At 44.9% G+C, this 25,601-nt stretch overlaps 1 protein-coding gene across 1 annotated transcript; it reads right to left on the bottom strand.

Annotated features, from left to right (window-relative positions):
- Window positions 1-1,571: 1,571 nt before the first annotated feature.
- LOC142590417 (uncharacterized) lies at window positions 1,572-23,985 on the bottom strand. Its single transcript, XM_075702514.1, has 4 exons — window positions 23,916-23,985; window positions 13,039-13,364; window positions 2,866-3,039; window positions 1,572-2,579 (listed from the first exon to the last, which is right to left on the bottom strand). Exons 2-4 carry the CDS (start codon window positions 13,282-13,284, stop codon window positions 2,391-2,393), a joined length of 609 nt encoding a protein of 202 aa, XP_075558629.1. The 5' UTR covers window positions 13,285-13,364; window positions 23,916-23,985; the 3' UTR covers window positions 1,572-2,390.
- Between the last annotated feature and the right edge of the window lie 1,616 nt (window positions 23,986-25,601).

The following is a 25,601-nucleotide window of genomic DNA, read 5'->3' as shown; positions in this document are numbered from 1 at the left end:
TTGCATTAGTGATACGTCAATTGTGTTATATAGTTTGGAATGAGACCTTTTCTCAGCAAGAAGATAATATTTACATTGTGGTGTGCCGTGGTGGCACGCGTTCTTTCTCTAGGAACACGCATGCGCGAAGCAGCCTTTATATTCAATTTCTTTTCATGGAATAAAATCAGTTGCGAGTGCAGCGATTGTCCGTGTCTATCAGCGTTCCTTCCTTTTGTGCGTGTTTTTTTTGGCACTGCGGTTATGCCTGTAATAAATGACCAACTTGCCCAAGAACTCGTTTTATTAAACATATTGTTACAGGAATTACCTAAGGTATTGTTAGACGTGGTAAATTATTCAGTTAATAATGCATGGCTTCTGTTGAATCTGAGGTGTGCCAAAGTAAGAGGTGTAGGTTCAATTGGCCTACACCTCTTACTTTGGCATACAATGCCAAAGTCCAATGGTCCAATGCAGGACCTCTAAACAGAAAACAGCATGCTTCCAGAATGGACTGAAATTCGTGTCTCGGGCCTCTGTATCCAAAGCATCAGGCGAGCGGATCACACTATGGCGACCCTGAAAACGACAACGAAGCGCATAGCAAGACTAATCCGAAGAATCACAAAGAAAAGGAGAAGCCTGCACGAAAGCGAAACAATACGAATCCTTGAAGCTTTTATCATCACCAGGATAACATACACTCTACCCGATCAAAGCTGAAACCGCACAGAAACTAAGATATTGGACCAAGTCATACGGGGCGCGTACAAAGTGCCATTAGGATTACCGATAAACACTGCAAATTAAAGACTACACGACAATGGAGTTTAAAACACCTTCGAAGAGCTACAGGCAGCGTTCTGATAGATCAGACGGAACGCTTGCGTCTCACACACGCCGGAAAACAACTACCGACTCAACTAAGATACCCGGTGAAACAGCAATATTGCAATGAACAAATGCACCAGATTCTAATGAACATCAGGAAGCAAATACAATCCACACTGTTACAAAAGAACATGAATCCCAAATACCACAAATGCCGAAGTCAAGCACGAGCGAAGCAACTTGTGAAAAGCTTTGGGAACAATCAAGAAGTGCAACGCACGGACGCCGCTCAGACCGGCAGAGGACAAGTCATAGTAGCAGTGCGCAACACTCAGCGAAAGAGGGCCGACATAACGGCCTCAACAAACAAAACATGCACAGCCGCTGCCGAAGCCTCACCGATCACGATGGCGATCAAACACATTAACAGCGCCGCGCACTCGGCACTGGTTATCTCCAACCCCCCCCCCCCGCAGCACACAAAATGTACTACATGCAAGGCAGACTGCCACTAATCGTGCTAAGAATCATAGGCGACGCACTCCAAGAAGAACATGCAGTCAGATCGTGTCCAGGACACGAGGGCATCCCAGGCAATGAGAAGGCACACTCCCTAGTTTGAGAACTGAGCAACCGAGCAGGGAACAACAGCCATTAATTGCCAAGATATTCCGCTTATGGCCCGAGAAATCCTTGAACAACATGGTCGGACGAGAGCGCCTTGCCCTCCCTCCCCCCCCCCCATACGAGAAGCCCGCGCATACTGATTAATACAGACACCTATGCCCACTTAGGAAGAGCGCACCGCATGAATCCCACACTATATACCAGCGCTTCTCATTGGTGTGTGGCATGACCGTCACTACCACATATGACGTGGAAGCCACGTGACATGTGCAGAGGACATAAACTCGCCTGAGATACTTATCTACAGTAGGCGATGAGCAAAACGAGAGCAAGGCGAAAGGAGGAGCCAACGTTTGACAAGTGGACTAGTCTTCTTCAAGGCGACATATGCTATCCTCGCCACAGTTCTAGTTTTGCTCACCGTCTTGAATGTACATCTCCCGCTTTCCCTGTATTTTCTCTGGTTACCTACAGTAGGGAGTAGTGAGTAATTTTTGCCCGGCCGCGGCTGGAGGCCCAAAGAGGCCTCTTGGACCTGGCGGATAGGGTAGCCCGGATCGCCGGGGTTATGAAATAATGACTCACCCACACGCTCCCTCCTACCCTACCCCTTCCCTCATTCCTCTTCCTTGATTCATAAACTTTTTCCATCCATCCTATGCCAAAGTAATAATGATGCTTAGGAAACAAGGGGGTATACTTTACTACTATCCGTCTCTACATGCTCTCGTTAAAGAAATTTGTAGATCACTGTCTGCCTGTTAGGAGACAGCGCATCTCGGGCAGAAACTTGAACGCGGAAGTGGTTGTAGAAAAATCGGGCACAGCTACATAATGAGTGAAATTGATATTAAGTAATTCAGGCTGTTGTAGCCTTTATCGATACTCTACGCACAAACCAAACTGTGCACTGTTAATCGTTGTTTAGAAACATAGCACAATAGAGTTGTTCAGAATCCTGGTTGGGAAATTCGATTCTCATTTTTTTCGTTGTCGTCCTCAACGTTGTTGTTCTGTTCCTTTTCTTCAGGAGCAGTTGTGTCACGGGGCTTTAATAAAAGTTCATAAGCATCTCGAACTGTTTTGACAACAAAGTGGTACGCGTTGCCTTTACCATGGTCGGAGAAGATCTTCTCAATCTGTAAAGAAATCATTGGAGCATCTTAGACAAGTGCGGACGTCATACACATGGTCTTCAGGAACGGCACACATCAATACTGCTTTTATAATGGTCGCCATTCTCCTATGCACTGAAGTAACCGATGGCTACTTGCAATACATACTGTCGCTATTAGTTTACATTACGCTAAGTGCATAATTTTCTGAGAAATTAAAGGTGCTGATTTCGTCCATTGTAGCTCGCTCTTCAAGTTATTTGCGTAATTCTTCATTGGAGAAGTGTTTCGCCAGCACAGCACAACTTACCGTCTTGGCAATAGTCCTTACTTTACCGGGAAGCGGAAGCTGAAGCTTTTCCAGGAAAGCCACAAGCCAAGTCTGGCAGTTATTTTCTACAACATCGTACTCTTCGATTTTACACATGGCGTAATATGCCTCGCAGACATCTGGGTAACTGCGTTCGAAGTCTCCTAGAAAAACCTACAAGAAGAAGTGTTTGATGAGTATATGGTATATCATTCATAAAGAAATAAAGAGACGACCAAAGAACATCTGACGTATCATTAACTGTCGTTGACGATACGTGAGATGGTGTTGCATCACTTGAACAGATCATGCTGATTTAGAGCAACTAACGACACACCAGCGTTATTCATCCTACCTGAAAGGGCAAGACACACATTACGTTGGTGGAGGTGGCAAACAAGTGAGGATGGTCGCATGGGCAGCATCTCTGCAGAATACTGGAGAGATTATTACGTTGAAGACAAATAAAATTTACTCGCCATCCCGGCCCTGTGAAAGTTGATGTCCAGCGAAGCTGTTCAAAACCACCACTGCAACTGCTGAGGGACATATGTACTGCTTTTTTGCTTTGGAGTAATGACAGTAATGGTAATTTAGACTAAAGATAGTAATGACATTTTTCAAAGCCCACCGTCGCCCATAGCGGTGCTGCAACAATACTGAAATCAGTTGCTAGGCTGGTTCTTTTATATACGAAAGGCGACACTCTAAGGAAAAAAGGACTAAGAGGGGTAGGGAGGTTAGTCCTTTAGAGGACTGACTGATTTCCCACAAACAATAGCCATTTTGGGGACTAACTGACACGGGATGAACTGTTACTCCCCATGCGCTTACTCCTTCGAGGACTACATAATCAGCCTGGTTATGCCCACTGAAGGGCAAAGGCCTCTCCCGTACTTCTCCAACGACCCCGGGCATGTCGAGGACGAACAGTTGCCCTTTTCCGATGCTCCTCAAGGGACTAACACTAATTCTTTCGAATGCTCCGCAAAGGTCGAATTAATGAAATGAGGCATTTTTACCTTAATAAAAACATACTGAGCTAAAAAAAAAAAACAACGTGCCCGCAAGTGACGTGCCCGCAAGCCGGTTACTAAATTTGTAGAACCCGATGCGTTCGGCGGCATGTCTTCAAGTCCAGAAAGTTGGCTTGAATTCTATGAATATGGCGCTGGGAAGAAAAACTGGCACTCTAATAAGGACAAGATTACTAACATGCGTAGCTGCTTAAGAGATGTTGCACGGAAGTGGTACGATCTGCACATTATTGAGGATGCTGGCAACTCTTGGAACCAGTGGAAGGAAAAATGCTTGACGACATTTCGAAGCAACCCAGTGGAAAGATTGGACGCCGCGCTTAATTTCAAATTGAAGCAGCGCTTCCTCGTCGAGTATTTCTTTGAAAAACGCCACCTTTTAAAGCTGGCCGAGCGTATGCTACCTCCTTCTGCCGTAGTAGCACTAATAATGCACGGACTGCATGCGGAAGTCCTGAAGCTAGTGCAAGTACGATCACCTAAAACTATGGACGGGCTCCTGGAGTGCCTTCACGACATACTATCTACTTCAGAAGAAAATATAACCGCTAGCTCAAGCAGTCGCTTCAGACGGACCGGCGCGGATTCGTCAAGCCGTAATCCGCGAGAGCCGAGCCGCCTTGCAGGCAGCACAGAAAACTTGGGTTGGCGTGCTCCCGGAGGTCGGGTGAATAAAGTCGAAAACGACCCTGTCCCCCTACTTCCAGACGCTCAAGTCTCCGACGACCAAAAACTAATGAACAAGGGTGATTAGCCCGACCCGATGACCACAACCGAGACTGTTTATTTAACTTGCTCTAACCTACTTCACATACCTGTAAAAGTGGGAAACAGACATATAATGGCTTTGGTTGACAGCGGAGCTTCTGTGTCTATGATAAATGCCAAGCTGGTAGATGCAAGTCACCTTCATAGTGGAAGAGTACTACGGGTGTAAGGTTACGATGGAAAAGTTACAATGCATAGTCAGTGGGCCTCACTAAACATCGAGTTCCAAGGTCATGAAATAGAGAGTGAAGTACTGGTTATAGAGGGCGTGACATACGACTTTCTCCTATGCAGACCAGATATAAAAAACTAAATATCAACGTATACTGGGACGATGCGGTTTCAGTGGAAGGACTATCAAGGGAAGAAACACAGCAGGATACAAAAGGTAACCTGCGAATTGTCAAGTGCGCGGAGGATATTGCAACGACCTACCCTGAACTGGTATGCATAGGAAGCTATCCACAAGTGGAGTCACACAGGGTGCCTTTCGAACTAACTAACAAGACCGTAATCCGAAAATCACCTTATAACATGTCAAGAGAGCGCAAGATGTGGTTGAAGAAAGAGTTGCAGGAGATGCTAGACGCCGATATAATCCGGCCTTCGGTGTCACCCTTCGCCTCTCCCATAACCATTGCGCCGAAGGAAGATGGAACTTTCAGACTGTGTACAGATTACAGAGCTGTTAATCGCCAGACAGAGCTTATACCATTTCCCATGCCGAAGATAGGCACGATTATAGATGAGACAGGTGGTTGCCGAACTTTTGCACGCACTGACTTGTGCGAAGGTTTCTGGTAGATCCCGCTAACCGAAGAAACAAAAATGTATACTGCTTTTATCACGCCCTTCGATCTGTATGAGTATAACCGGCTTCCTTTCGGCTGGAAAAACTCGCCAGCATGGTTCCAGAAGATTATGAACGAAGTCCTCAAGACTTTCCTAGGTGTCTTTTGTAACGTGTACAAAGACGATATTATCGTCTTCTCCAAAACAGAGGCTGAGCATCAGGAACACCTGTCTCAGGTATTAAATGTCTTGAGCTTGGCGCACCTCAAGGTTAATTTTAAGAAAAGTGCTTTTTTTCAAAGAAAAGTTGTGTTTCTTGGAAGAGTCTTTGATGGGACTACCAAAAGCACGAAACAAAAGCCCGTCGAGAGCATATCCCAACTGGTAAAACCATATGACGTCCACTCATTGCGTGTGTTTTTGGGATTAGCAGGACATTTCAGACCTTTCATAAAATACTTTGCCATAAAAACAAGAGGCCTCACTAGCCTAACGCAGAAAGAAGTTCCATTTGAGTGGGATGAGGAATGGGAGAGAGTCTACCGTGATCTGGTGCACAAAATAACAGCTGACCCTATTCTGCGCATACCAGATTTCACTTTAGTCTTTGAGCTGAATACCGACGCCTCACACTATGGAACAGGTGCATTCTGGTGCCAGATATGTCCAGAAACAACCGGCCGAGAAAATCGACACATAGTACGCTAATACACCTACACCCTCAAGCCACTTGAAGTCAACTACACCACTACTGAAAAGGAAGCGCTTGCTGTCCTTAAAGCAATTTAGTACTTCTGTACGTACCTAGAAGGTGCGAAGTTTACTGTGTTCACCAATCACCAGGCACTCCTCTCTTGAATATGGCCCAACCTAAGGGACGTATCGCCAGATGGGTGAACTACTTGCAACAGTTCGATTTCACCATCTCCCACAGACCTGGACCCGTTTTGACTGACGCAGATGCATTGTCTAGACTGATGATACAGGCTAACAAAGAACAATCGGAAGAAATCAATGAAGTAGAATTGTGGGAAGGCACTGAATAGTTGATTTTGATGGAAAGTCGCTATCAAGTCCCGACAACGCTGGTTTCCAGGGTGCTTTATTTGTACCACGATAGCCCAGAATCTGGAGGACACGACGGATTTTGGCGCACCTACAACAAGCTAGTCAAGAGATCTACGTGGCCTCACATGAAAGAAGACGTCACTCAATACATTCGTTCATGCCACATTTGTCAAGTCAACAAAGGGAAATATAAGCAGCCTACGGACGCCATGATAATACCTTGCCACTCGATCTTGCCTTTTGAAGTTATACAGCTGGAGTTTGCCTAGCTAAATAAGAAGCGAGAAGGAATCCAAAAAACGCAAGCTTTTCTTCTGGCCATAGACGAATGCACTAGGATGGTCGCGGCGTGGGCAGGAAAAGAAGATGCGAATAGTGTGATCGCCCTCCTCCAACGGGATATGTTTAGGACAACCAGGACGATCGTATGTGACAAAGGTCCAGCGTTCAAGAGTGAAAAACTAGCAAGGTGGGCTCGAGACCACAATATATCAATCAAATTCTGTGCGCCATACCATCCCGCGGCGAATGGGCTTGCAGAGCGTGCTATACGACATGTGAAACAATACATCAGGATGTACGATAGTTTCCCTGGTGGATGGAAATGCTCTTTAGAAGCAGCTGTAAGACATAACAATCGCTCCTACACCAGTGACTTGGGATGCAGTTCGCTTCTTCAGGAGAAACCTCTGTTCTCCAGGCGGACCGTGAACTGGGGCTGTTAGAAAATCTCAAGATCGTCGAGGAGAGGAAACAAAAATCGCAGGAGGAGAGGTACCGTAAACGAATGAAAAAAAAATTGACAAGAGACATTGCTCAGATATCCCAGACATTCAAGTCACCGACCTCAATCTAGTTAGGAAAGGAGTAAGAGAATCCAGTGCCAAATATTATGGTCCTTATGCTGTGACAAAGACAGCTACTCAGAAAGGAATATTGATGACTGTGTGGTACATTGGTGAACGGGGCGCAGTTGAATGTGCTTTGATTGGAAACGTTTTCAAGTATTTCAAGCATTTCAGTATTTCAGTATTTCAAGTATTTCAAGCAAAAGAAACCTGGAAGGGTGAAGCGGTATGAGGCTTCGAATAGAAGATGAAGAAGCGCGGGAACCTGGAGACAGGAGAAGAGAAGAATGAAGTGAGAATAAAAGGTAGACGAGATGGACGCCAGTTCCACAGCAATGCCTTACGTCTATTGTGTCCTTTAACTAGGAACACCACACAACACATTTAAAGATATGCGTGTATCACTTCGATTGCAACACCAGAACTTGGTACAAACACGCACACTTTAGAATGCGGACAAATGTTCAGGACAAACTCCAGAATGTTTGCATCCTGATACTTATGAAAGTGAACAGTTTAATTCCATGGTTGTCAATGAGGAAAACTTAATTGTGTTCGTGGAACAAAATCGCACTGATAAACTTAGAGATACAGTCATTGCTCAACACTTTCAAGATGAATAATTATAGCTTGCTATTGACATTGAAGCAGCCTTTCGACAGCAAGAAAAGGAATCAATTTTTCCAGCTATGAGAATTGAATTGCAGAAAATGCAAGCGGGCATAAAATTATGCCAATACAATCTGTTTAGGAATACCAGATAGGAATAAATATTGAGGCTTTCATTTCTACTTTCTCTGGCTGAGCAATCTAGCTTTAAATGACTCCCATAAGCATGTCTTAACAATGTTGATTTAATGCAGGTTAAATGCATGACTAGCGTAATAAATATGCATGACTGCTATAAATTACACTGAAGAAACTATAATATCTCACAACAGTAATAATATTTATTTCCACGAAACAGGCTAACCGTGAGCGGCGTGTGAGGCTGAGCAGAAAGGGGAAAAACCCTACGGCAAATGCGACTGACGTGGGCCTACGATCCTGCATTACGGATAGCACGTATTGATATGGTCTTCTTGTGAGAAGTACAGAAAACACTACCAGCGCGAGACACAGGACACCAAAGTGACACCAAAGTGGACGAGAAGCGTGCCTTTTAGAACGCTATAATACAACGTACAGGTTTCTACAAAAGTGATGATACTTGCTCAAAAAATTTGATGGGTCGGCTTTTGCGCCTTTAGAGATATTCAGAGAGGACTCCCATATATATATTCACAGCACACGCACTGCGGTGGACGTACCAGGCTAGCGCTAAGGTTGAACTTCACAACAGAATTTGCATTCGACGTTCAGTAATCACAGAGATATAATTTGCGACTTCGTTCAGGGGCAGACGCGGGCTTTCAGGTTGGTGCTTGTTGTTGCGTTTGGTGCAAGAATATCGCTAGAAGCAGGCACCGCATATGCGCAGTCACGAGCAACATATACACATCATTTCTGCAGAAGCTGACGCCGACCACGGGTAACGCGAGGATCTTGTTGGGCTGACACGACGACTTTGTGGCAGCCGAATTCCGAATACTGCATATGCGGTGAGGTTAGCTATATGAACTTGTTTATGGGTCATCTTGTAGGTTGTTGTAGCGCAGGCAGAACGAAACGGTCATAGAAGGCAAGTGAGACAACACACAGCGCTGAACCAGCTGCGAACAGTTGTTTACGTGCGCCGTGTCGCACTGAACTTCAGAATCCGCCGTTGCGCACTCCAAAACAAATATTAACTTCAACACGACAATACACGCATGGTATTTGCTCCTAATAAAGAAAAGTCAACAATATTATGATGTAAACGTTTTATTGATTACAAGAAAAGAATTATGCAGCGTGTGCGATGAAACATGGCAGTAAGCAACCCTGGGCGTCGCAACAGTCGCATTGTTGAAATCGCAATCATGTGAAATGGGCCCTCTAAAAATCACACTGCGACGCGTGCGACTGCACCGATTTTCGTTGTTTCAGTCGCAGAATGTGAAACAGCCTTTATGTATGTGCTGCAAGTACTGCACCGCTCCCGACTTAGCATTCAGGCACTGCATCGCGTATTTGCGACATTTATTCGGAGCTCAAGTTGCAAATCGATGCGGCGCAAGAATCTATTCCTTCTCCTTAACGTGGCGGTCTAGGATTCGTTCATCTCTTCGTCAGGAAAATTGTTTGCAACTCAAAGAGGAGGTACTCGACACAATGCCCAAGGCGGGTGAAAACGTTGTGATGGCGCTCGACATCAAAGGCGCCTTCGACAACGTCAGCCACGCGGCCATAATGGAGGGCCTCAACAACACCAACTGCGGAAGGAAAGTACACGACTACGTCAAGGACTTCCTGACCGACAGAACGGCAACGGTAGGGCTGGGGGAGTTGAGAAGCGACACCTTCACCACACCGTGTAAAGGCACACCCCAAGGCTCCGTGATATCACCCGTGCTATTTAATGTGCCGATGATCGGCCTGGCAAAACGACTCGGCGAGATTCAGGGCATCCAACACGCGATGTACGAGGACGACGTCACGGTTTGGGTCACGCAAGGTTCACTGGGAGAAAAACAAGAGAAGCTCCAAGAGGCTGCGCGCTGTGTCGAAAAGTACACCAGAGAGAGGGGACTGGTATGCTCCACAGAAAAATCCGAACTACTGAGAGTAGGTAGACACCCCACCCAAGCAACACTGGAAGTAACGCTTGACGGTCATAACATCCCGGAAAAGAATATGATCAAAATCCTGGGCATGCGGCTACAGGGCAGCAGAAAATGCAGTCACACCATCAGCCTGCTGAGCAAAGTGACGGAGCAGGTGGGCCGGATGATCAACAGGGTCTCCCAAAAAAGATACGGCATGAAAGAGGAAGACACACTCAAACTCGTCGGCAGCCTGGTCGTCAGCCGAGTCATCTACTCGCTACCGTAACACGCGATGACCAAAGGAGAGAGGGAACAGGCGGACACGATACTCAGGAAAGCATACAAGACGGCTCTCCATCTGCCAAAAAACACGTCAAACGAAAAACTGCTCCAACTGGGCATCAGCAACACTTTCAGCGAACTGGCGGAAGCCTTGCTTGAAACGCAAAAAGCCAGATTCAAAAGCACCCCTGCAGGGACAGCGCTCCTGACTAGGCTGGGACGGGACACGAGCGGACACGTAGATAGATACGCAGACGTGCCCGACTGCTTAAGAAAAACAATAAGCGTTAGGCCAGTACCTAAGAACATGGACCCCAACCTCCACGAGAGCAGAAGGCAGGCGCGAGCCAAATACGTGGAAAAGACACTAGCGCTACTAGAGAACACGGTGTACACGGATGCTGCCACGTACCCGCGAGAAGGGAAACGCACGGCCACGGCGGTAGTGGTGGACGGCGACGGAAATCTGATCACATGTGCGACGGCAAAGGCAGCCGACACAGCGGAGGCCAAAGAAATTGCCGTGGCGCTGGCGGCAGTGGAAGGATATAGGACAGGCAGGCCTCTAAACATCTTAACAGACTCGAAGGAAGCGTGCAGAAATTACACGAGGGGCAGGATTAGCAAAGCCGCCCTCAGAATTCTTGGCGGAGCCAACTTCGCCGAGAGGAACGTTACACACAAGTTAATTTGGATTCCGGCCCACGCAGGCATAGAGGGTAACGAAAGGGCAGACAGCCTAGCTCGAGAGACCACGTTCCGAGCAGAGCAGTCGCGCGCCCCGGAGTATCACCCACACGCTTGTGAAGGAGGATACACAGAAATCTTAAACTTATACAAAGGGACGAGAGCCAAATATCCCCCACCGCACAAAGCTCTAACGCAGGAGGAAGCAACGAGTTGGCGCAGAATGCAGAGGAACTCCTTCCCAAATTTATACATCCTAAACAAAATGTACCCAACACAATACAGAGACACCTGCCCATGGTGCGGGGCCACACCCACACTATATCATGTCACATGGGAATGTAAACACAATAAATCATTCCACCAACACAATAACTCGAGTGCGGAGCAATGGGAGAGTCGGCTTACCAGCCGCGAGCTCACGGCCCAAAGGGCAGTGCAGCACGCTAGTGAGGTAGCTAGGCTCAGTGGAGCCCTGCAATAGGGGCCCACCCTTGCCGGAAGAGGCTCCAAGTCGCCGGCGCCCAAGAAGACGACCGGGACCTCGAGACGCTAAATCCTTGAAGGAACCAAATAAAGTTTTTCTCTCTCCCTCTCTCTCTCGCCTGTGTTTCTTTCCAGACAGTGACCATGCGTTTTTTCGTGAAACGTTGCAACTCTGATTAGTTTATTATCCTCCTAGGTTAATAGGGTTATCAAATGCCAGAGATGTCCCACAGGTTCCTTGGCGTTTTCTCAAAGAGGTCGTTGACACATTTTTTTTTCTTGAAAGTTAGATTAAGCCTGGAGAGCATGTTCATTGCGAGTCAAAAAGCAATTGCTGCGGCACGGTTGACTCGATTTTCCCAGATCCTTTGTATCGCGCACCTTATGTAAGCCGACCTTATCAGGATGCACTTAAACGGGTTCGGAAAATGTGTGTACCCCCGGGAGTGAATTTTTCCTTAACTTACATTCGGAAACACTCCCTGTTAAAACTTCGTTAACTTCGATGGGCTGCTTTGTGCCGTGGTCAACAAACTGCCGACAATGTCCATGTGCCGAGACCATAGATAATTGTTTCATAGATTGTAGGGATGCTGTACATTTTTGGGACCTTCTCCAACGGACACTTATAAAGGACATTGACATCACTCCATATTCAATTAGGCTTCTACCGTTTAAGGTTACGGGCGGTCCTCCCTATGACATGTTCATAGCACTTGGTTTATGCTGCCTATGAAGATGTAGGCTGTGTGGTCGTCATGCCGAAAGCCATCGATCTACGAGATCCTTCTTTCGCGAAAGTGCTGCGTATGTGAGAAGTGCCTACGCTGTGCAGGAACCTCCGCCAGACTGGATGCACTTGTTGGGTGAATGTGTGTGCTTGCCCGAGTTTTGAGTTTGTAGCTGTGTCCGCTCTGTAATAGATCTTCATGTAATAAAGAAAAAAAAGCGCTGGCGTGGCTCAGTGTTAGAATAGCCAAATACCACCCAGCGGGCCCAGGTTCGATAACGATGGGAACCGGGTATTTCTTTTTTCCATTTCCCGGCTATAGCTGCTACGGACACCGGACACTGGCGGCGGAGGAGGTGGCGGCGGCAGACTCTATCGTCAACCGAAACAGCTGTGGTAATGAACCCACAACAGCTCAGGCTGCAAAAAATACCAGTTGTTCCATCAAGGAGCCATTCGTCGAGCAATCGGAGGCTCAGCTGACCAGGCAAGCCTCGTGGACAGGGGACCGCCTGCCTAGAGTGAAGACGTCGCCTGATCGCACCCCCCCCCCCCCCCGCTTCTTTCGATCACAGGAGTTTATTACTATTACTGTCTCATCTTTAGAACACAATGGACACAGCACAGTGAGAACCAAGGAAACAATTATTATGAGGTACTAGTGCACTCTTGATCAAGTATGCCAAGTTAGACACATATCTCGTAAGAAGTTTCGAAACGTGTACATCAATGCTAGGAGCTTTATCTAAACTGCCCAGATATGCGACCCTTAGAACGCAAGCACTTACCTGGTCAGGCGGAAGGCTTACAGCAGGTGTCATTGAAGGCATAAGGTTATTCTTGTCTTGTAGCGCTTCGATTTTGAAGCATTTACCATCGGTAAACTTGCAGTAGAATTCCCAGTGCATAAAACGATGGCTTATCGCTGTTGAAGAGCTGCTAGACCAAAAGAGTGACTTGTTCTGGAAGCAGCGGTCTCCAGTAGGTGTAAATGCCAGAGTCATTTTACAACCAGGCTTATAATTAGGCTTCATAATTATAGCAGTGTGGTGTTCCGTCTATCCAGGGGTGCAGGAATCCGTCACTTCGTCAGGTATGTATATCTTTCCGAGCTCTGCCAAAATACAGGAAAATAAGCAAACAAACACAATTGGTGGTCTATATTTTTTATTCATTGCCACCAGTATTTATTAGGAATTTTTCAAATCTCGCTAAAATGAATAGATGCTGTGCTGCCAATACTATTTTGCTTATACGCCAATGAAAAATTCTTCAATCTAGTTATTCTCTCTTAACTTATATATATATAAGCACAACCTGTTATCAAGCGCACAGCGCATCTTTTCTTCCTTTAAAATTATTTTCCGCACAAGTGATTTTAAAGCGAAGGTTTCTGTGCCTATTCTCGCGGATTTTGCCTGGCTCCCTGGCCATTGGCTGCTAGATGCTGCTGGGTTGGTAGCTATCTCAGCGGATACATTTGTGAACATGTAGACAGAGTTGATGTGAAAGTACCAGCAAAGCTGCTTATATTGTAATGTTGTTGCCGCACTGAAAAATAAGACACTGCAGGATGTGACCTAAGATTATTAGTTATTTATTTTCGCCCGAACTTCTGACCAGAGAAAAGAAGAAAAAAAGCAACACTAAAAGCAGAACGATAGGGCAAGCGCACTAACCGATAGTCGAAATGCGATAGCATCAGCTATTTATACTGTTTGCACGTGTAACCGTAAAAAAAAGAATACATAGAGCGATTAGGCATGAAAACGCCGCGCAACGCCGTGCCACGTTTTCATTTCCTTCGTGCGGGTGCTCTCGCGTCCGTGCCCGCGCAGGCGCTTGGTGCACTTTGCGTTCCCACTCGCTAAATCTGCGCCATGCGGTCACGGCGTAGTTTCGGCACTTAAGAGCTCACCATCGCGTCTGATATGCCTTGGCGCCTGCTAGTCACTGGAGCGCTCAATAAGCACGCACCAGCAGTGGCCTCGCGTGCTCGCTATCGCTATCGTTATCGCTATCGCTATCCCACCTGCGGCAAATTGTTTTTTCATCCACTTTAATTTACATTAATTAATACTTTCTTTATTTCGTTTATTAAGCGCAAGTAATTTCCCCTATGTTGTCCATGGTGTAAGGTTTATTGGCTTCTTATGATATGACTAATAAAAATCGGGCCCTTCGGTTAACCCCCTTTCTTCTCGTTCTTTACATAACGAGGGTCTCGAATCCGGTTACATTGATGCCTTCAGGTAGCATACGTGGATTTATTGACCAGTTGCCTTCACCCCAAAAGATCACGTTCTCGTGACGCCTGCGGAAAAAAGGACGTTCCACGTCCGCCGCCAACGTTTGTGAGTGGTGGCGCTGGCTAACACTTTCAGAGTTCTAGGACACATAAATACCCAAGAAAGTGGATAGGGAAACAGCGCCGCGGTAACTCAATTGGTAGAGCATCGCACGCGAAATGCGAAGGTTTTGGGTTCGGTTCTCACCTGCGGCAAGTTGTTTCTTCAACCACTTTAATTTCCATTAATTAATCCTTTCTTTATTTCATTTATTAAGCACAAGTAATTTTCCCTATGTTGTCCTTGGTGTCAGTGTTTGTTGGCTTCTTATGATATGCTTGTAGATTAGGCAGATAGTACAATGTAAATAACTTATAAACAGTGCTGGTCAGAAGAAATCGGAGCTGTGTCAATGTATATTCAGATTACGGTATACTAGATAATGTTGGTAAGTGCCTTACGGTAGTCATCGCTGTTAGTAATAGAGACTAGTGGTTCTCGCAGGTGATTCCATTCTTGGCATCTTTTTGCATGAAACGAGTTACCGTAAGTAGATGTTTTGTAAGATCGGGTGTTCACTATATGGCGATGGTCCAAGCATGCAGAACAAAAAGAGGCTGGTTCTATATACTATCTTGATTTCAGCATGGAAATTGAATGTTATATTTTATGGCGGCAAACAAAGGCGAGCGATTTTTCTGCGTTTGGTAAGGGGGCATATGATGACGGCAAGTTTCGCACTAGTTACGTTTGCTATGCGCTGGAAGTTGTTAAGAATGAAATGAACGGAACGATTCTGTACAGCTTCTACGGTGTTAATTAGTGTTCATTGAGGAAGGTCCCGTATAGATGATGCGCATTCTAGATTAGGTCGAATATAGGTGACATGCAGCAGTTTCTTTACAGACGAAGGTGCCAGCGGGAAATTGTGCTTTAGTTACACCGGCATCTGATTAGCTTAAGATGCAATGTGTTCTATATGTCAGTTCCGTGAGAGAATATTTGTAATGTGCACTCCGATGTACTTATAACATGATACTAATTCGAGTGAAATGTTCGTAAGGAAGTAATTAGGAAAAGGTACTTGGTTACGCGAGATTCTCATGAATTTACATTTTCAGGCGTTAAGATTCATGTGGCAGCGGGAACACCAGGTTAAGTTATCAAGAACTGATTGCACGTAACGATATCAGAATGGTTAGTTATCTTCTGGTAAATTACGCAATCGTATGCAAATAAACATACAGAACTGGGGATCTTATTAGGCCGGTCATTAACATAAATGAGGAAAAGTAAAGCCGCCAACACAGAGCCTTCAGGTACACCCGACTCTGCTGGCACCTTTGGTAACTCGTTGTCGTTAATACTTACAAATTGGGTACGACTATAAAGAAAGCTACGAATCCATTTGAATAGTAAAGGCGTAATATTTTGAAGGCATAGATTTGAGATAAATAGTGGGTGATTAACTTTGTCAAAGGCTTTAGAAAAGTCTAATGAAATACAATCCGCCGGAAAACCCGAGTCCAACAACGCATGCAAGTCATTATTATATGTTCGTAGTTGTGTTTCACAAGAATATAATTTCCAGAACCCGTGTTGATAACACTCAAAAAATGGTTTGATTGAAACGATATGTGAAAAAATTTTTCGAGATACCGAGGTTCTGTCATGGGTCTGTTTTCAGTGGGTTATGTGTGTTCCTCGATTTAAAAAGCGGGATCACCTTACCGGTTTTCCAGTTAATCGGTAGTGCATTATTGGCAAGTAATCTAGTAAAAATAAAGGTGATTATGATGCAGCTGTATTCTGCAGTGTTTTGGTGGAATTTGGAATTATTGACATCAATACGACACGAGGATGACCGCTTTTTCTTGGAAATTCTGGCTCGGATGCCTGCTGTATCAAGGGTCATGGGATCTAACCCCCGAAAATTTAAGGATGACAAAGGAGGATAGTCACTGATATCTGCTGTGCAAAATGGTTGGGAAAACGTATTGTTAAGTAGAGAAGCGCGAAGGTTAGGTACTTTGGCCCCAGAATCGTTTATGAGTCTCATACTGCTGCCTTCGGTACATTTAATAAGGTTCAGAAGCGTTTTGAGTTAGTTTTGATCAGACACGCTAGGGTCGAGAAAAATTAAATTTTGACGAATTTAAAGCGCTTGTGTAGGCTTTTGCAGCGTATGTGCATGCTAACCATCTATTAGCGTTTAATGTAAGGGTGACACTCTCCACAGGAAAGTCACCCACGCGTGTCACCAAGTGCTGTTTAAGTAAAAAAGCTTATAGTGACCATGTATTATGGCATTCATGAAACCAATAGACCAGTGTATTTAACTTTATTTCCGCGCCAAGCTTTCGGGGTATAGTTCTATTACTGTACATGGAAATGGCTATATAAAAATAAACAGTGGCAGGAAATGGTTAGCCTGTGTACGGGACTGTTCACTTATGCCTTCGCTGTACATTGCCACAAAAATAGTTCGATGTGTAGCACTGTCGTTCAAATTGTCATGTGGTAGTGACGTATAAAGAACACAGTAGGAATACTGTGGAAGACGAAACTAACTTTTATTGGGCGAACCTGTGCCCACAAAAACAGGCTACACTTAATGAACGGCGACAGCGGCGAACACAGTCAGCGAAAGAAGGTAAATTTGGACGTGTTTAAAGCGCTTGTGTGGGCCTTGGCAGCGGATGTTTATGCTAACTATTTATGAGCATTAAATGGAAGGGTGACCCTCATATGGAGAGGGCCACCCTTGCGGGTCACCAAGTGCTGGTTAAAGAAATAGGCTTATAGTGACCGTGTATGGTATTCATGAAACCAATAGACCAGTGCATCTAAATTTATTTCCGCGCCAAGTTTATGCGGTCAAGTTCCATTGCTATACATGGCAATGACTATACAAAAATCAACAGTGTGGAGAAATGGGTAGCAGTGTGTACGGCAGTTCTCACCTATGCCTTCGCGGTGTGTATTGCCACGCAACTAGTTAGGAGTGTAGCACTGTCATTCATATCATACTTTAAATCATGAGCATGGTGATCAAAGAAGGTGCTTTCTTTTTTGAAGCAACAGCCATAGCTGGAAAACTAATGCAAGAAATCTCCCTCTCGATAATATTCTTTAGCTTCTTTTTCTACATCCTCCTCCCAAAAGAATAAGAAGGCATTCTGCCACTACAGGTAGCAGTTGCCAGCTTTTTCCCCCCATGTCTTCCTCTCTTTCCATTGTATATGTGTTTTAATACCAAATATTCGACTAATCTGTGCTTGTTCGGGCATCACTAAAATCAAATTTTCATTTATTTCACAGATACCCACTGTGGCGAGGAAGAGGGCACACAGCGTAAAACGCTACTTTATACAGCTTGAAGACAGCCCGGCGCTCATCGATCACATGACAATATCTTCACGAAAAGCGAGAACTCGACCTAGCTTCGTACAAGCACAAGTAGTGATGGGTCGAACCCAACCAGGCCGGGCTTGAACTTTTCAGGCCCGGGTAGGGGGTACGGAGAAAGTCTGAAATCAACGGGCCGGGCACGGGCGGGCCAACCCATGGCACTTTCGGGCTCGGGCCGGGCCCGGGCTTGAAAAAACGTTCAGTGCAGTACTCTAAGATCGGGTGCTAGAATAGGGCAGGTTAGGACGCTAAGTAGGTTCGAAAGGTTAGAAACTACTAATGAGCAACTGACTTTAAATATGTCATCATAATTATTCAGACAACAAATTCAGTTTCAGTTCATTATTCTTTCAATATGCGTGGTTGGTTGTGAATAGTATGCAGGCGAGGGTCCCAAAGTCAAAGCACTGAAGCGGGACCCCCGCTTAACTAGAACATTGGTAAAAAATGATTATTTAATACAGCAGTGTAAAATTATGCAATATGTAAGTGAATAAAGAACGAAGTAGTGAAAAGGAATACATTCGATTTTTATACAAGGAGTCATACACGTAAAATAAAAAGATCGCACATTACTCATCTAAATTGTTATAACCTATTTAACAAATGAAGTACGCACTTTATATACAAAGTAAGTGAATCAGGACAACCAGTTACACAAAATGAAATTTCTAAGTTCATATATGAATGCATACAAAGATGATGATTGAAGAGCGTGGGGTAAGTCATTCCACAGTTGAATCGCTGAGTATGAGGAAGCCATTTTGCCGTAATACGTGTAGCATTTATTTAATCGAAAGTTGTGATTATGGGCTAACGTAGTGCTATTGGTATTTTTGAGAAATCTAGAGTTTAGTAATTGAAACGCGAGCTGTTTGTTAAATAATTTAAATAGAGCGATAAGTAAATGAAATTTAAGCATGCCATATATAGAAGAATGAAGTTAGCCTGAAGGAGCGGAACAGCATTAGAGTAAAAAGAACTGTCAGTAATCATGAGAATAATCTGGTTCGGAATATGCTGTATGGATGAAAGGTGACAGTTATATGTATTTCCCCACGAAGTAATGCCATATGTAAAGTGGCTGTGTGTCAAGGCAAAATATAAAGACCGTAAGGCGTGAACAGAAAGAAAATGGACGATAGTTAATGAGAGCTCTTATGCCAAAAGCAGCTTTTGCCTAACATAAGCAATGTTAGAGTGTAATTTTATGCCAAGGAAAGTTACACAATCGGCCGCTTGGAATAAATGATGGCCTATGGATACTTGCGGTAGATAAAGAAGAACTTTTTGAGGTGATTTAAAAATCATGAACTGAGTTTTAAGCGCGTTCAAAATTATGTTGTTTAAAGAACACCATTGACTAACTTTGGTCAATGCGTCGTTCATTTTAATGATTAGCGTTGTTAACGATTTGCGTGACATAGAAGTGGTGGTATCATCAGCGTAAAGGACAACGTTAGGAAGCTAATGCAATCAGGTAAATCATTAATGTAGATACAGAACAATAAAGACCCAAGTATTGAGCCCTGCGGTACCCCTAGATTAATGACCTTATCATTTGAGTAAACGCCACCTATGCAGACGGATTGTTCGCGAGGAAGTAATTTAAAAAAATATCATAGGTGGACCAGTTATAGCCAATGATTCTAGTTTAGTGAATAAAATATTAAGATTAATGGTGTCAAGGGCTTTAGTAAAATCAAGGAATATAGAACCGACGAAGTCGCCGTTGACGATGGAAAACTAAGAAATCGAATAATGATAGTAAAGCTAAATTGGTTGAACTACCTGAACGAAAACCAAATTGGCAAGGCTTTAGTAACTTAAATTTGTGTAAGTACTTGTTAATACGTTTCAGAAATAACTTGAATAAGTTTGCTAATTGAGGACTTAATCGTGATAGGGCGACAGTTACCTCTGTAATATCACCTACCTCACCTACCCCTCTCGCCTGCCACCTATCACCTACCTCTGTAATATCATCTTTCTTATGCACCGTTATTAACTTGGTCTTAAGTGAGCGCGGAAATATAGCACATTTAAGTACGAGAATAATTATATTGCGTAATACTTCCGCAATATAAGAAGCAAGGAGCTTTAAGTGATGAGCAGAAATATTACCTAGCCCGACGACGGGGTTTTTTAGATTCATGATTGAAGAACACACTTCAGCAGGGGTGACAGGAAAGAGAAAAATGTATGCTTACAACGTGTAACACGATACGATGAAGCTACAGACCTATCATTGTACATCTAATAGAAGTAATCACTAAGCGAGTTCGCAATGCCAGATGCCCTCTGTGCAGATTTGTTGTTTATAATTTATTTTATCAATTATTCTACTAACATGCGGTCTATTCAAAAAGTCATTTAAATGTTTCCATTTTTTCTTTGGTTATTTTTTGTCTTACATGATTCTTTTCATAATAAGGTCGCTTAGACTTTTGCAGGTTATTCAAGAGATTGCTATATCTTTTATATCTAAGTTTTAGACCCACATCGCATGGTTGTTTTTAGTTTTCCTGTAAAGATTATCTTCATTTCGCATGCTAGTTAACAAACATTTTGTTAACCAAGGAATATGCGGAAAGTTAAGTATTTTCTTGCACTCAGCAGTTTTAAATGCTTGCATTAAAGCCTTAAAAAACAAGGAGCCGAAATTCTGTAGTGCTCTTTCAGGATAACGCAAATTCCTAATGAAAGCCCAGTCAGTATCATTAATTGTATCGATTAAGTTGTCCTGACTTAACATAGAAGTAAACTGGCACCTGTTATAGTGAGATAGTTTTACGGAGAAAGTTGCAAGTACGGGAAGATGATCAGTGATGATTACGTCAATGATGCCAGCGCGTGGCGTTGGTGTAATATTGCTTAAAGCGTGTGGTCAAGAAGAGTACCATTTCCATTGAGTGAAAATCGCGTAGGGGATGAAATTAGGGACTCGAGCCCGAAACCACGAAAGCAATCGCTATATGCTATTGTGCTCTTGTTATATGTGTTCAATAAATTAACATCGATGTCACCAACCAGTGGAACTTCCTTGTTTTCAGCAAAAGCCATATTGAGTACTGCAGCTATATTGCGTCGAAAATCCGGGATAGATGAAGATGGGGAACGGTAAATGCATGCAGTGATCAAATTGTTAGGATTGCAAGAAGGGGAAACATTTGGTTCAATCCACACGGATTCACAGTTCAAAACATTTCAAGGACAACTAAAACCGACGCTTGTACTTAAATTCAGACGATATAAATATAGTAGCGACCAGAATCACGGTGACAATATTCTGAATTATACGAGCGAAAACCATACAGATTGCCATCACAAGAGCCTAACCACATTTCAGTAATACAGAGAAATGAAAAAGAATGACAGAGCGATTCAGAATAGGCAGCAGTGCTGTCACGGCTTTTGCGCAAATACGCGCATTGATACGTAAAGACGATGGAGAATGCTCCAATATTCACATGTGTACTTGTACATATTTATCGGATGACCGCGTTTCACCGTCTAACAAATGTTATCGCGTAGCACAGGACGCGCCTGCATGTAGCGGTAGTTTCTCGAATGTTATCGATGCTCCTATCCCCCGTGTGTTGTATTCGATCGTTGTGCAATCTGATTGCACACATGACGTGAATTGTATATTACTTTCTGGACGACACGCGGGAACCAGCGATTACTCTCGAACTTTCGATAACTGATCAATACAAGCCGATGCGCTTAACCCACCGATAAGATTTTCGACGATCGCCGACTGTGTTCGCCGCAATTGTTCTTTACGTGTAGCCAGTTTTTGAGGGTACATGTCCGCCCGGTGAAGCGGAAGTTTCGTCATTCACAGTGTTGCTGCTTTCTTCACCATCGCTACTCCGTGACAATGTCATAATTCTTCCATGCATCATTACGTGAGTTTTACGTATAATCAGGGGATACTATCACGGCGCTTAGGGAGCGGACACAATAATGACAGTATGCTGAAACGTTGATCTCCCCGCGTACGGTCTACTGCGGTACCGTGAAATCTTCAGGACGAACTGGTGGACTAGCTGGTTATACACGTCTATTGAATCGCAGCGCAAAAAATAAATCGACAGCGTTTTGCAGTGCCTTTGTCTGTCCATGTCGACTTGTTGTGCGGTGTGATGCAATAGACGCGAAGTCCTGCCGTATCACTATAACACAACGAGGATCACGCAAAGCAAGGTCATTCCATTGACGACTACATCGGTAGCAAACCAGCGTAATAATCTGCGTGAACGATCATCTGCAATAAATTGAAGGACAGCAGACAAAGGACAGCTCACCGAAATTAGTTGGGCGCTCTATATTCCCGTGGCGGTATTGCTGCGATCAGTGCGCTGCAGTGGTTGTGCAAGACGAGGTGAAATGAAAAGAGCACTTACTGCAGGCGGTATCGGAAGCAACCACGTTATCTCGCGCAAATAGTCTAGACGCGCTCATGCACCCATGCGATAACGTAGAACAGTCGGGCGCAACCGTGGTACACTGAGGGAACCGCACCATAGAGAAAGGAGAAAGACTGCTCTATGGATGTGCTCTATGGGAGTGTCCGCTCTTGTGCGCGCGCGTTTTGAATGCTAGCTGATACGCGTTACGCCTGATGCGCTGATCGGCTTTTTTGCTTCTACAGCTGAACCGCGCGCGGTCTTCCTGCGAAATTGCTTTATTATTGAGCAAAATTGATTGCGAACGATCTGTACAAGCCTGCATCGAATTTGTGCCACGTGCAATTTCACAAGGACGCCTTGTGAAATGAGGAAATGTTTATTTTATTCAATATAATTGCTCGTTGCAGGCTTTTTGTGCATTCATGCAACGTTGTGGCACTAGGTAAGCAGCAGTAGTTCCCGTAGGAAGCTCCACCAGACGATGTCAGCTGAAGAAATTAAATTACAAGCACGTGTAATTTTGGTATCAACATGCAAGAATAATGCGTGTAGAGGCGAAGCGTGCGAAATTGGTGAATGGGTGGCAATATAAACAAAAGCAGTTCGCTTTTACACGCATGGCGTAGAAAATACCCGACTACATCCCAAACAATACCGTACGTACCACGAAAGCATCTTATTCCCAAGCATTCCCCTCTTCCCGGGCCTGATTTCCTGCACCTTAATAGCACGAATACACGGCGTGCTGCGCGTTTCCAGAACTTAGCTACAATCGACGCGATAGTACGCTACGAATACACAGAGGTGGCCACAACACAGGCTCTCAACCAGACAATACTGGACGCTCGCAGAATTCCCTCTACTCGCACTCAAGACAAATGCGGGGGTGTCGTTCAGAAGACAGAATTTTCGAGTTACTAGTTCCTGGCGTTTGAGCTCCTTGGCGTTATCTTTTGCGCGTTCTGCCAGCTCAAGCAACAAGCTCCCGTGTTATCACTTTTGGGAATTGCTCGTCGCGTTTTCGACAAGCGTGAGTACCGACAGACAAATTGTTGCGGGGCCATAAAAATTGTCAAAAACTTGTAGCAGTAAGATTCAGTACGCGCCGAACTGTATACCACGGTCGATCTGCTGTCCGCTGTGTCAGGACAGGCGCGGTGAGCGTGCCTCATAAGTAACAAAAGAAAAAGTACCGAAATAATTTTCAACAATGTTGGGCGTCAGAGAAAGCACCATGAAGTTGTCGGTGCAATAAATTGCGAAACTAAACTGCGCACCACGGCCGAGCTGCCTTTCGTTAATCGCGTCACTGCGCCAGGCGCGCCCACTGCGCTTGGAAAGTACTCAAAAACTACCGAAATAAGTTAAAATAGTATTTAGGTTCATAGAAAGCCTCGCAAACATCTCCCAGTACGATTCATTAATTAAAATTAACTGCGCCATGACGGCCACGCTGTTTTTCGTTAACTGCGTCACAAGTCTAGCCTAGGTGCCGTGCCGTAAGCCTAATTGCTTGGAATGCGTCGCAGACTGTCGAACAAGGTTTCTCACCTTGCCGTAGTCCAATAGTGCCGTGGTGCCATGTTGAAGTTCAGAAGGAACGCAAGAATTTGCCGGTAGCCCACAAAAGCAGGCTAAATCCAAACATCCTAAAACAGGCAGACGGGGGAGCGAATAGAGCAACGCTCAGATGCGCGGCCGGCCTCGGTCGCTTCGGCGGTGTGTCTGACGAATGACGCATGCATCTGGCTCGTCATTCGCCGATTCGCCTGTCGCTAGGCAACGGAAGTAACCCGCAAAGCTTAAATTAATTTAGGCCGTGACTGGTGAGACCGGGACCCAGAGGACGAAAGGTGCCCTTAACGTCTACGTTCACCCATGACGTCACGTTTGCTATAACCCATGATCTCACATCCATCTATTTGCATGGCCACGGTTGTTCAATGGCTACAGCATAGCGTTTGTCCTTCGGGAGCGGTTGCGCTGCGAAGCTGTCCGCATTCCGTGCCCACTTACAGCGTGAGTAATTCATATTTCCACGCTATATGCGTGTAATAAAGCTTGGGGCTGTGAGCTGTTTGATGCGTTACCGTTAGGTACCTTGTGCTCATATTTTGCCTCCTGGCCGCATCAAATTGGAGCCGACCTGTGGAATGGGCCGTGGCATCCCCTATAGAACTGCTCGTGTGAGTGGTATTTCCTCCGTCAGGATGGACAGTGCGTGCACAGAACGATTCAGTAGCCTGGTTCAGGGAAGGATGTGCCGAAGAACCAGGACGTAAGAAAACACTGGCATGACGAACTGTTACATCGCGCTTTTTTTCTAAGAGCGAGATGGTCTTAGAACAGCATTACTACTGCTTTTTTACAGCTTTGCTGCCGCTCATTTAATCATCACCTGCATTTTTTTATTAAGACAAATGGTATCGCAGCGCGGAAGAGCGTCTCTTGAAGTTTCCCAACAAGAGCCAGTGCCGCCATGGCTGCTTCATACACGCTTACCTTTCCTGACGCAGTTAAGACGCGGGATCAGCTCTGCTACTGCGTGATATAGGCTCACTATGATAAGAAAATGAAAAAGAACAAACGAAATTAGTGCAGTCATAGTGGTCAAACGTTTCCAAGCGTGATAAATGGACCTGCCTCGAAAGGTAGGTTGAATAAATCGGCATCCTGAAGTCACAGTAGACTTGTGTTACGCGGTGAAGCACACCCAACAGTATTGCAGTGAAGCATGTCAAAAGTGAAGAGGGGCCACTGTCACGGAACACATATAATGTGTTCCTTAATGATGTACGTGCGCAACCGCCGTCTTCGGTTACATTACGCGCGCCGAGGCGCCTAATACGTGCAGGCCTTCAGAGCTATATCGGACGTGGCTGTGACGCTTAGAACCCTTGGTTTGTGGACCACGTAAGCCAATGTTTACACGGTCATTTTTTCTGAACTGTTGATTTATTCCATTATAGCTACGTAACTTCGTAGTTTCCTGCCCAACTGCTTTGGTCATATGCAAGTCAAGGTGTTCTTTTTAGCCGAGCGCAGTTTTGAAAGCGAAACGATGCTTCTGCACCAGTAGTTCCGTCGCCCATTTACACCACAGTCAATCAACGTCATTTTGTATGTCACTGGGAGACCACCGAACACGGGGAACTCACTCGCACGCGGGGAACTCACTCGCACGCGTGGAACTCCATAACTAGCCGTGAGATCAGCGCGTCTCTTGAGAAGCTGCTT

Source organism: Dermacentor variabilis, chromosome 8 (assembly GCF_050947875.1).
Source record: "Dermacentor variabilis isolate Ectoservices chromosome 8, ASM5094787v1, whole genome shotgun sequence".
In the NCBI taxonomy this organism is placed as follows: domain Eukaryota; kingdom Metazoa; phylum Arthropoda; class Arachnida; order Ixodida; family Ixodidae; genus Dermacentor; species Dermacentor variabilis.
Note: the sequence above shows the minus strand (reverse complement) of the source record. Positions and strands in the feature narration are given on the sequence as shown.